The 13,131-nt window shown below is 39.7% G+C and overlaps 1 protein-coding gene across 1 annotated transcript in view; it reads left to right on the top strand.

The window, feature by feature from the left end:
- Positions 1-13,131, top strand: part of acss3 (acyl-CoA synthetase short chain family member 3) — a 67,637-nt gene that overhangs the window by 17,482 nt on the left and 37,024 nt on the right. Inside the window, exon 9 of the mRNA XM_080886019.1 lies at positions 4,125-4,228. Within this exon, the coding sequence (XP_080742145.1) occupies positions 4,125-4,228 (104 nt within the window). The remainder of the gene's footprint in view (positions 1-4,124; positions 4,229-13,131) is intronic.

The following is a 13,131-nucleotide window of genomic DNA, read 5'->3' as shown; positions in this document are numbered from 1 at the left end:
CATTAACATGGGAGCAATTCATTGGGTTTAGGAATGTATGCATGATCAAGGCGACCTGCTGAAGATCAAACCAGACGTCAAAATGGGAAACAAGGGCGATATAAGTGACTTTGAACATGTCATGGTTATTAGTGCCAGATGGGTGAAAAAGTATTTTAGAAACCACTGACCTACTGGGATTTCCCCTCACGAATATGTCTAGGGTTTACTGAGACTGGTCTGGAAAAGAGAAAATATCCAGTGAGCAAGAGTTCTCTGGGTGAAAACGCCTTTTTGATGCCAGAGGAGAAGGGCCAGGCTTCTTTGAAGTGTTAGGTAGTCAACTCGACACAGCTAAGGTATGGAGAAGATAAACCTTAAAGCAAATGGGCTAGAAGTGGAAGAGTACACCAGGGACACAGTTTTGGCATCATGAAAGCATGGATCCATCCAACCATCCTTCTATCCATCCTTCCATCCATTCATCCTTCCATCTATCCGTCCTTCCTTCCTTGTATGAACAGTTCAGGTGGGATATATTCTTGGCACTCTGAGCCCTTAGTACCCATTAAGCATAGTTTAAACACCACAACCATGCTGACTATGTCTATCCCTTTATGATCACAGCTTACACCATATCCCAAAATTCAGCGCATCTCAAACAGTATTTTGAACCAGACAATGATTTCACCGTACTCAAACGACCTCCGCAGTGACCTTATCTCACTCCAATAGAGCACATTTGGGATGCGGCGAAACAGCAGATTTGGATCATGCATGTACAGAAATCTGCAGCAACTGTGTGATGGTGTCGTGTCAAGATTTTATATTTGTAATCGCTCAGTGGGAGAGGAAATGATAGTCGCAAAATGCAGAAACACAAAATAAACTGGAAATGTGTTTTTGTTTTTCAGTGTTGTTTTAAACACCAGTGGTTGTCCAGAATTTCACAACTGGTACAATTTTACTGAAAACATAACGCAGATGGTTAGATTAACTCAAACTGAGGTCTAAAACGGTTTCTTTGCTGCTTTGGCAACAGCTAAATCATCACCCTCCCACCACAGTCTCCGAGGTCACATCGTCTGCTTTAATCTGTTAACTCCTCAAAGAAAACTTGAATACCACCTTTGAATTGAATAGCGAGACATGTGGTGGTGGGAATAGACTTGCTTTCAGCTAGAACATAAGGCCTCTACAGGGACAGTCTAATTATTCACTTATTTCATGTAATTCAGCTCAAGTCCTGTGCACAAAAAATCTGACTGCTGAAGGATGGTTTGATGATTGTTAAGTCCCGTGGCTTGATCCTTGACATATTTGATATTTTCTATTTGTTTAAGCCCTATTTTAAGCTATTCATCCTCAGCATGATATTATGACTCAATGAACTTGAGATCTGCATTTTTGATTGTTTATTTATTTTGTTTATTGCTGCATTGGTAGCAGTATTCTCATCCTTGTGTTATGGAGCAACATTATCATTTCTTTGAAGTGTTTCTGGCCACCTGGCAAACCTGTCTCCATTGACTCCACTAACTCCTGAGGGAAATATCTGGCTCTTTAGCTGCTAAATGCTTCAACTAGGTTCGCCAGCTTGCTGCTAACTCTGTCTGTATGCTGCATTGTGCTGGGAAAGCGGCTGTCTGGTTGGTTTTTTTTTTTTAGGAGTTTTTCCCCCCTAAAAATCAGCTTCCTGTTGTAGCTGCAAATGCTACTAAGAGAAAAGAAATTGAGGAAAACTGTAAGGGTCCATAGATGGGTAATTCTTTCAAGGTTAATCACATCATAGATAGATGTGATCGCCCTAATGTTTTCGTATCGCCCTAATGTTTTCACTTACAGTTATAGCTGCTTTAAAGTGCTCTTTTGGCACACACATAAGCAGTCAAAGTTAGTGTAGTGCTCCTGACAACATGACGTGATCTGATTTAATACATATCAGTGTAAAAGTTTACATCAATGCCAGAGTTCAGTTCAGTTTTATTTATGTAGCTCCAAATCAAAACGACATCGACACACTTTATATTATAAGTTAAAGACCGCACAATAATACAGAGAAAATAAGTGTTAGTCAAAAAGAAGCTCTATTACAGGTGGTAATAAATACAAAAAGTCAGCAGTCATTGAAGAGGTAGAGTAGTGATCACTACACTACCTCTTCAATGACTGCTGTGCCTAAAATGTAGCCTAGGGTTGGTGGGTTGTTCTTAAAAGCTTTTAGCGACCAGGTAACAACGCTTTGAAAATAAATATGAGCAGCCATCAGGAGGAGTGGATAACAGGGGAGAAATAAGAGAGACTGAAGATAGAAACTGTAGTGTTTGGGTTCACTAGCAGGGCATAAACTCGGGGAGTATCAGTTATCCAAAAAAAAGTAGCAGAATTCTGAAGATGAACAAGAAGGGTCTAAGGGCAGGTTGGATTTGAAGGAGTTTGTTGGGTTTTTTTTAGGTACTTCATGATTAAGGGGCTCATCGCTGCTGTCTGTAAGGTCATATTGAGGGCATGTGGTTTGGTGGGGAAAAGAGCAACTCAGAAGGACTGTAGGTAGGCTTCAGAGTTTCAGGGGAAGGAAAAAGTGGAATTCACTGTTGATAGCTTTGACATTTAAAGCATGAGGCTAATAACTCTGGGATTTGAGAAGATGCTGAAGATAAACAAGCTTTCACCTCCACTGTCCTGAAAAGAAGGAAAACTGTTGAAAAAGAATGGGTTTTGTCAGCAAAAGTGTCACGAACTATTCGCTTAAATGAGACCAATTAAGCTTGCTCTGATTTTCTGATTTACAATTAGGTAAATACGTTTTTGGGATGGATGTAATTTTGCCTCACACAATGAGGTTTGACTGAAGTTTAGAGTTACAGCTTTTATTCAGGGAGTTTAACAAAAGCATTGCGTTAACTGTTACGAGGAGGACATTAGCTATAATGGACTCTTTCAGATAGAGGAGGATGACCTGCACCAATACCCAGTGTAAGCTGATAATGCTGTATTTTGAACAACTGATTTTGGATATCTACTCTAGGAGTTAGGGTTGGTGTTTGCTATTTATACTTCGTCATTTGGTCTTTGCTTGAAGACCAAACGGCTGTGGATCAAAAGCCTCGTACTTAATTTAAAGCTGCTCTAAACGAAATAAAAGGCAAAAAAACAAACGAACATACCTTGAAAGTTGTACGCTCTCTTTCTGCAGCTTTTCCTCTCCTTTCTCATTTTTGTCACTAGATGAGGGATTTTAATTTTCTAAAAGCCAGTCATTTCTGACTTTTGACTTTTTGTGCCAGTCAAACCGCTTCAGAGGACCTTTGCTTAATCCATTGTTTGTGTTTACCTCCTTTACACTATATCCTTACATGCAGCTCATCGAATCTAGTCTGAAAAGATGTGTGATTTGCCAAAGAGCTTGGCTGTGCTGAAGCCTGTAAAACTGCTTCAGATGAGGTACAAGAGTCTTTCTCCGAACCTTTGATTTACACTAGGCTGAAAGTTTATAATGGATTTTTTTTGCCCACTCATTCCAAAAGCAGGTTGCCTATCTTGCCTTTATGAAAAGTGAAGTCAAATTCTGGAGTACTGAGAGAGATAGTCACTAATAGTTTCTAATTTGGGTTCTCACGGTTGATTTAACCCAGTGTTTTACCCTTGCAGCACCGTTGGCAATAAAGGAGTAAATTACATACAATTTTAATAACACATTGAAATGCACATAAATGACCAAATCAGTGAAGCGTACTCCATAACTGGGAGCTAGAATTTGTGTGTAGGCTGGAAAAGAGAAACCAGTAGGCAGTCATGATCACTAATGAGAAATTAATAGGCCTCAGCTTTGTCAAGTTAGGACTTGGACTTTTTAAAAAAAATTAAAGATATTTGCTGTACAATTATTCCACCATGGAAAAAGAACACTGAAGAAATCGTTAAAAGCCCCAAATTACCATAGCGTTCAGGCCCATGATGAGTCTGTGTAAATGTCTAACACACTCACCACTGCTGTACATGTAGTAGTCCAACTTTAAAGTCTTGAGACGTCTATGGTTTGGGCATTGAACATCGATTTTGATTTATTCCGACTGTTCCTCTGAGGGAGTGAATATGCCTTGCTTCCTTAAGGTGATTGACAGATGTGTTCTGTGTCCCCGCAGGTTGAGGTCATTATTCGTGGCAGGAGAGCGATGTGATGTGGAGACCCTGCAATGGGCAAAAAGGAACTTTGGAGTTCCTGTTCTGGATCACTGGTGGCAAACTGGTAGGAAGAATTTTACTTTCTAAAGACGGAAGCAAAAGAAAGCAAGAGATTTGAATTGGGGAAGGATATTTTTATCTTCGTGACAGACTGGATATAAACTGAACTGGGGAAGCTTCTTGCTAAATAATCTTGTTCCATGCATTCCCTTTAGGCCAAGGTTTCATGTTGAACAGAAGCCGGAAAACTGAAATAGCTGGCTCATTCTTAAACATCCCTCACTGAGCTGTGCAGCAACCCTTTTATTTCTTGGGCCTGTATCATCACAGGACGGCCAGGCTGGCATACAAAAGTTAACTTCATAGACTTAATACCCCTGTTTTTTTTGTTTTTTTCTTCTTTTGTGGTTGATGTCAAAATTGTTAAAACATTTATCTTTTACCATATGCTCTGAGTGAACTGCAGTTTTAATTATGCCATTATATGAAGTTAAGAAGCACTTTTTTCTTAAAATTTAGGGACAAAGTCCTTTTGATATGGAAAGGATTTCAAAGACTTGAAGTTCTTTATTAGCATGAACTCCATGAGATGATGTAATTTAACTTGATCTTTAAGAATCAGCCATTCTTTAACCTTATCTGCTTGAGATGACTATAAATGTGAGCTTTCCTATATTTTATTAGCACCTTGACATTAACTTGACCTCGAGCAAAGGGCTACTCCAGAAAATCACTATTCCCCAAAATGCCTGCTGACATAATTTAGCACATTTTTATCACACTTTCCTCTGTGATTAATCCTTTGTACGGTTAGTATCACAGTTTGGGGGATTAGACCCTCTCTGATGGGGGAACTGTAGCACTTTAAGCTTGAAATTCAAGCTTTTCTGGGAACCCATCATCACTCTAGTGATATGGCATCATACACAGCAAAGGGATTTATAGACATGATAGTCAGATAAATGGCTTGGAGGGTTAAGAGAGAAGTCAAAAAATGTCATTGTTGCATTTATTATTGTATTTTTAACATATTCAAAGTGAATCAGATAACATATGACAGTTGTGCCCATTTTATCATATGTATTTACCAAGGCTGAGTTCATTACTTGCTATAATAGTTGTCATTCTGATGGGACTATAGATTTTCTTTTCTCAAGTGGTCACATTGCCAAGCAGCACTGACACAAGAAGCTTGGCTGGTGTGTCCTTATAACTTATTTTACTTTGCAATGATATGTAGGGTGCCCAGATATCCCTCTTTAAATGAGACTGCACAGCAGTTATATCCCCCCCCTCCCGTCCCACATCTTAAGACAACGTTCCACATTTTGACTGGCCCTGGAGGGCATGTACTTTTCTTAAAGTCCGTTTTTTACCATTGCATTTGAAGGGAAGTCTATTTATTCTAGTCAAACAGTGGTTAGCCTATTCGGTGCTATGTCCTGTGAAAGCCACAAATCGCAAGTTAAAGTTACAGATTTTGTTGAATATGATTGGTTATTCACGCATGAGAAAATATTGTGTGAAGTGACACAGTATATGCATGTCAAACTTGGCTAAAAATTGTTCAAATAGGCTTACTTTTCTGAGCTACTTTTTCGCTGAAACTGTTACACTGTTACCAGGCATAACAGCAGCTGAAATAACAGTGAATTTATAAGAGAAAATGGGACTATAAGAACAAATGTCAGCTTATTTTCTTATTTTACTTGCTGAGGGAGAAAGTTAGAAAAGCTAAACTCAAATATAGTATATTTGACTACCTCCAAGCCTTGTTAATACATCCTACTTTGTTCTACAAATACTGTTTGTCTCACATTTAACTTGTTGGGATGTGTTGTGGTCACCATACCCATCTGGGATCCTGAGATGTGAGGACTGATCTATGCATTTAATGAAGAGATAAAGAGGAAGGAAAAGAATCAGGGGGACGGTGTCCATCTGTTCAGGGGTGTAAATTCAAATTGCTTTTTAGCTGAAGCATGCTTTGAGTTAGACAGCTTAATGCTGAGTCTTTCTGTTTGTTGGTGCACACTTTATAATAATACATATACATAAAACAAGATTTAACTGATCGTATTGATTTTTCATTTAAACATGAATGTAGGAATTTGTGGTTAGTCAGCCCTGGTGCAAAGGGCTTTTCACCTGGGTCTATCTGAAAATTTCCATTTTCATAGTCAGTTACTTTGCCGCTTTGTACTTTGGATTAATGGTCTCCCCAGAAAGGTGAATTCTGATCATCATTTTTTAAAAGCGTCATATGTCCTTTAACTTCCTGGGTGGAGTTTGTGGTTTTTGAAAGAGAGCACAGGCTTCCTTTCTTCATCTTCCAGTTAACCTGTGGCACACCATGACTGTTGTTATTCAGGGGAGTAAGATATGTAATTGAACTCTTGAGTTCTAGCTGTCACTGCACTGTTTCTTTTGTATTGAGTCTTCAATGAGAAAGACCTTATTAGCTTTTTGAGTGGGAGGCTTGAATCCACGCAGCATGCTAATGTCATGTCCTCCATCACACCCATAGTTTCATTTCTTTAGTTCTCTTGAACTAATGAACTATGATAAATATCGTCAGCCACAGTGACAGAACACAATTATTATTATGCCGCTTTGTTTTTTAATATCTTGTCAGCACGGATGGGGGATCGATGTTGGAGAAGATGACATCCCTGTGTTAAATATGGAATCAATACTGTGGCTGAACTGTGGGGAAACCATTGACCTTCAGCGTTGGTACATGCAGGGCACTCCAATCTAAGAACAGATTAGCCTGCTTGGTTGATTGTGTTGTCCAGCATGAATTGAAATGTAAAGAGCTTTACATTTTGTGTCATAGAATTGTGAGCTATTAAACTGAGGTCATGGGAGTTTCTCCAACTACTCAGCATGTTTTTGGGACTTGGAAAAGGCACATTTGTTCTTGGGGTTTCCTAATGGGGGGTACATTAAACGTTTAAGATATCAGGCCTTTTGCTGTTGTTTTTTGTTTCCATAATTACAATGATATGGATTCAGTAGTGGTCTATTATGATGAAGAGACCAAAAGATCATAAGGGTTCATGGGCTAACCCATAGTGATGGAATGAGAAGTGCAGTTAGTCAGTGTCTTTTGACTGGGAGGTCTGAGTACGTCTGCTTAAACTGCTGCCACTGTGCCCAAGATCAGAATAGATTCCACAAATTGTAGTTTGAGTCCATATTGTTGAATTTTGGTATGCCCACATTTCAAAACCTTTTGAACACCCCCAGAATAGCTGTTCCTTTCCAAAAACCAGTCGTGTCTTGCCAGAAGAATTTTGAGCCTTTACACACCTCTCCTCACAACAAACTTTCCAGGTAATTCAGCCTGTGCTGGCTATGGGTAACTGGTGAATAAAGAGTAGAACAACATCTTGCCTAAAGGCAAAAGCAACTTTAGGATTTAAGTAATGAAAGCCTTGGCTGGGAATCCACAGTATGTCTGTTTAATAATGTAGTGAAGCTTTGTGCATCACATAAAGATATATTTACATTATTTAAAACATTCTATATACAAACAGTGCATTGCTTGCCAAACCTCACCCTGTAAATTTTGTTTACCACCGTGATTGATTGTCTGCAATTTAAGATAACCTTTAGGGGCACCTTTGCTTTTGTTAGGCAGAGGAGCATTCAAATATGCCTGTATTTTTTGTCTCAGTACAGATAGCGTGCTTGATTTGGGGAGGCAGCCTGCATTCAGTCTAGACTGGGTTTAATGATGGGTACTCTCTTGGGTGGTGACCTTCCGATCCCACTACTGGGCAACAGTTTCATATATTGTCGGTTATTGATTAGCACAAGAGCTGCATCGGTACTGGATCCCTTCTCTATGGTATTTCTGTTCTTAGTTTAAACACTCATAGACTCACATTTTTGTTGCATAAAGCTTTGCATGAGCATTTATTGTTCATATCGCCAGTGTGGGAGTTGAAGGGTAACGAAGAAGTAGCAGTAATCCACTGCCAAACACAAGCATGATGCTCACGAGCATTCTGCTGTCATCTTATGTAGCTGCTTTCCCTTTTATTTGTATATTAGAACCTATTGCTTTCCACCTATAGGTCCATCTCTGACTGGCAGTGCAGAGTGTTGAACCAAAACAAACACCCACTATCAAATATGTGTTGTGCAGAGCTGTTGATTTCCATCTTCCTCTCTGTAGCCTTAGTGCTTGAGAGACAGCATTGCATTCCACTTGAACATAAAGGGTGTTTGTATCAGTCAAGTTTAAATCCCACTTCCTTTTCTCTCCCTCACACACACATGCACACACCAAAACAAAATCCTGTCACGCTCCGTGGCTATCCGAGCCAGGTGATTTATTGGGTTTGGAGAAAAACCTCTGGCGCCCTCTTGATTTCTGTCTAGATGTGTAAATCCCATTGGATTCTTCACCCCCTGCTAAACTCAATAACTGGCAGCTGGTGGCCAGCACTGCAATCCAAATGTGTTCTCCACTTTTTCACGGTAGAGTGGGTCACTCCCTGTCTCACCCTCTTTCTCTTTGTGTGCCAGGGACTGTTTGACTAGAAGCGTGTGGGTTAAAGAGACACTGCCATCACATACATATGCATTAAATCATCATAGTTTGTCATTTTGTCTTGAGGCTGCAGTTGATTTTTTTTTTTTTTTTTTTTTTATCTGTCTGAGCTGAACACCTTTTCAGTTTTTATTTGAGCAGCAGTTGCTCTGAAGAAATTAAAACCAACAATTATATTAACACACTTGGGTATTGCATAGCCTGATACAACATATATAATGTAATCTATATACATATAATATAATTTAATATAATATAATATACAGTGGAACCCTGACTTACGAAATTAATTCGTTCCCAAAGGTTTTTCGTAAGTCGAAAACTTTCGTAAGTCGAAGCACCCATTGCGCGTTTTGAGTGAGGCGATGCTGAACGATAGGCTATAGGCTAATTGCTAACTAGAACAACAATACGTCATTCAAGTGGAAGAGCGAAGGGCAAGTACGGAAGCCAAGGGGTTGTCACATGATTCAGAAGGCATTCTGGGCATTGTAGGCTCAGCCAATCAGAGCCAGCGGATTTCGTTACTTGGGCATTTTGCCGTAACACGGGCAGAAATATTGACGTTCAGTGCCTTTTGTAACTTGAATTTTTCGTGAAACGGGGTATTCGTGAGTCGAGGTTCCACTGTACATGTATGTTTGTGCCCCCGAGTTGGTCTCCAACCAGAAATGAGCTGTACTGGCACCTCTTCCTTTCTTATGATAGTCTGGCTCATGCAAACAAAAGGTTTGAACAGAAGTGGGTTTGAACTAATGTGCTTGCATCCAGAGATGTGTGTCTGAGATGACCAAAGAGATGGCACTGGAAAGATAAGAGAAAACTGTCAGAGTCCAATCTGAAGCCTGAACTTTTTGTTCAACTTGAAATAATCCAAAAGTGTGTACAGTCATGTAAAACATTTCTCACAGGACTGAACAGTAATTTTCTGTATGACTTTATCCGCATCGTTCTTTGGCCTAATGTTGGTTTAGTTCATTGAGTTTGGCGTGTAATCATTTATGCACATCTCTCTTAAGGTCCTGCCACAGCATTTCAGTCAGGTTCAGGTCTGGACTTTCACTGGGCTATTGCAACACCTTTTTTTTCTTTTTCAGACATTCTGTTACAGATTTGCTAATCTGTTTGGGAACATTGTCTTGCTGCATGACCCAGTTTCTACCAAGCTTTAGCTGTGGGACAGATGGCCTCACATTAGATTCAGTCTTATGCAGAGGAGTTCATAGTTGACTCAATGACTCAAGGTGCCCAAGTGCTGTGGCTGTAAAACAATCCCAAATCATCATGCCTCCAGCATAGCACTTGAGTGTTGCTATGATGTGCCTATGCTGATATGCTGTGTTTGGTTTCCTCCGACTGTGGTGCTGTGCACTAAGGCCAGACATCTCGACTTTTGCCTTGTCTGCCCAAAGGACCTTGTTCCAAAAATCACACACAAAGACATTTTTTAAGTCTTTTTCTAATTTTGAATTGTGTTAACACAGACCTGAATGCTCCAATCGAACAAACTTCCAACAGGTCTGCTTATGGAGTTGGTCACATTTGCTGATGATCAGTCAATCTTGCGTTTTTGATCAGCAGCTCCTGGTTTCTACTTGCTCTCATAATTTATGAGAAACTGGTAAGGGTTTCACATGACAGTGGTCATATGACAGAAAATTAGAAAAAGCATACTTGGCCCCTTTTAATTTTCTTGCTCAAATGAGCCTTGATTACATTGTAGCTGTTTGATTCTGTAATAATGGATATGGATTTGTGAACAGGTTTATTTTATCTGTCTTACTGTTTACTTCTGTTGGCACAGAACTCTCAAGTGTAAGTAAGAAGCAAATGATGTTTAAAAAAAAAAAAAAAGTTTGTATGGTGTCCTCCAGCATGAGTTTGTGAGTGAACTATCTGGGTAGGGCTGTGCGATATGACCAAAATCTCATATCCCGATATTAAGACATCTCTCGTCCGATAACGATATAAATCACAAAAATGTAACATTTTCTGTAAATTCTGTGAATCTCGGGCAGCTTGACTTGCGTGAAGTGTTTCCAGCTGCGCGTCGCGTACCTGGAGTCCAGTGTTTTAACTGATGCATGAAACTATACATTTTTAGACATAAGTTGTAACGGCCGCCGTTTTCTTTGTATTTATTACACGGCGTGCTGCGGGGAAAAGCCTGTTCTAACGTTTGAGTCTAAGGTTTAGTTTTTAGCACCTGACGGCTCTTTTTTGCTTCTCATCCATAAACACTCTGCATCTTTCACGTGATTCAGTTTATTTTGAAAAGTCTCAACAGGATCTTGAGCTTTATTGTGAAAGGTTTATGTGGAACAAGCGGACACGCGATGGTTTTACCGTCATTGTTGCTAACGACAACGCATAAAAACAAGCCCTTGTCTGTCTGTAGTGTGGTTATATTAAATGTAAGAGAAAGAGAGAACTTGAATATAGCCACTACAGTGACCATCAAAACGATGAACAAATATTGCCGTAAACAGTTTATTTTGCGACACCACGAAACAAAGGATAGCGTAAAATGAAACATAGACGTTTTTATATCGTCATCGATATATAGCGTTATATCGAACAGCCCTATATCTGGGAGTGTCATAATGAACACAGGTCATCGATCAACAAACTTTTAGCAATGCCAGCACCTTGACAACTCTCCTTCTTCTTCTTCAGCAGAAGAGAAGAAACTTGGTCATTGGAAAGCAGTTTAGTTTTCAAGGCTCATTTACTCCAAAATATAAATCACTGAAATAAGACACAGACTCCTTGAGAAACTCATTACAGTCAAAAACCTAAAGAGCAAAATCTGTTTGCTTATTTGGCTTTCAACTTCAAAATAAATGGGTGACAGTTTTTGCTTTTGGTGGGTAGGTGGGTGGGGGTTGGCTTTCATCTATAAATAATGATGCATCTGTCCCTCTACTTGCATGGTGCTCTTTTTGTAGTTACCAGAAAAACAGATAGAATTGAACAAAATCAATCGTCAGTGCTTGTTGCTCATAAATCTTCCCAGCTGCAAGCCTCTAATCCTGGAGTGTAATATTCAGCAGTTGAAAGCTGTAATCGATGAGGAGAAAACTGGTACCCCGAGCAATGATGAGACGAGTAGCAGAAGAGAATAGCAGACAAAGTTTAGTAGAATAATATGGATGAATTTAGGCTTATGAGCAACATAACCTGGATTTAAAGTAAATTAAATTCAATATTTTTGTCATTGCAAGCTAAGAAACGAGCACTTGATTCTAGTCTGTTTTAACTGAGAAGCCTTAATCAATGTTAAATGAAATTAAATATTTGTCACGGTATCTTTTTGCTGATAACATACATTTGAAACCCTTCCCAGGATGGGGGCTGTCTTGTTCTGAAGCTCCTCAGTGTAAAGCTGCTGTATGATCACTGTAGCATTCTTTATTTATCAAACAGAATGTGTGTTTTCCAGCTCCTGTTAAAAGATGCATCATCCAATTCATTTCTTCTTTGACAGTATCTTTGACAGTTCAGCGGTTCATCAGCAGTGGCAGCCGCACACCACTGAAAAGATCAAAAACGTCTCAGGGTTCGGTTCGTTCTCACATCTGTCTCTGGAGGATTCTCCCTGCCTTTCAGCCAAAGATGTGCCACTGCTGATTGGTAATCAGTCACACAAAAGAGCTAGCATCAGTCTGTTTTGAAAGCAGAGATCTCGCAAGCTCTACAGAGGGACCTGGAGGAAAAATTGATGTGTCATAGTGATGGGGGTAACATGACATACCACAGAGAGATTACAGGTCAAAGATTCTCTGCATAATAACCTGAAGCTTATCATTTCCAGCTCCACATTTTAATTATTCTAATCCATTAGTGAACTGTGAACCATTCAAAATATTCTCCATTCATCTAATCCTCGACCATGGAAGCGACTTACTTGTGCTCTGGCTGAAATTAGCTCTTTGCAGAGCCCAATGAGCTGCATGGGCTCTACTACAGCGGCTTTGTGTGATTCACATCTAAAAATTTTCTTTTTTTTTTTTTTTATGTCAGTCATGGCTCAATTTTTTTTAAATCTTGTACTGGGCCTTGGGCCTTAGCCCTGCAGTTTTAGTTTTGCGTTTTTTTCCCCCCCTTCTTCTTCTGATTGTTTAAACGACCCCGCCTACGTTTGACCATGTGCGCTTCGAACTACTGTAATTCATCGACCATTTGAGCAAGAGAAAAAATTCACCCAGTTACTGAAAGAAGAGAAGCTGCGCTTTACAGGGATATTTGGTGCATTACGGTAGCACAAAGGTAGTGGGTTTGCAAGCTACTGCTCTGGAAAAAGAAAAGCCAATTCCACTTAGGTGCGCTTCGCACTATCATAACTCCTCGACCATTTGGGCAAGAGAGACATTTCAAATGGTGACTAAAAGACGAGAAAACGA

Source organism: Rhamphochromis sp. 'chilingali' (genome assembly GCF_963969265.1).
Source record: "Rhamphochromis sp. 'chilingali' genome assembly, chromosome: 7".
Lineage (NCBI taxonomy): Eukaryota > Metazoa > Chordata > Actinopteri > Cichliformes > Cichlidae > Rhamphochromis > Rhamphochromis sp. 'chilingali'.
The sequence above is the reverse complement of the archived record's forward strand: the minus strand, read 5'-3'. Positions and strand labels throughout refer to the sequence as shown.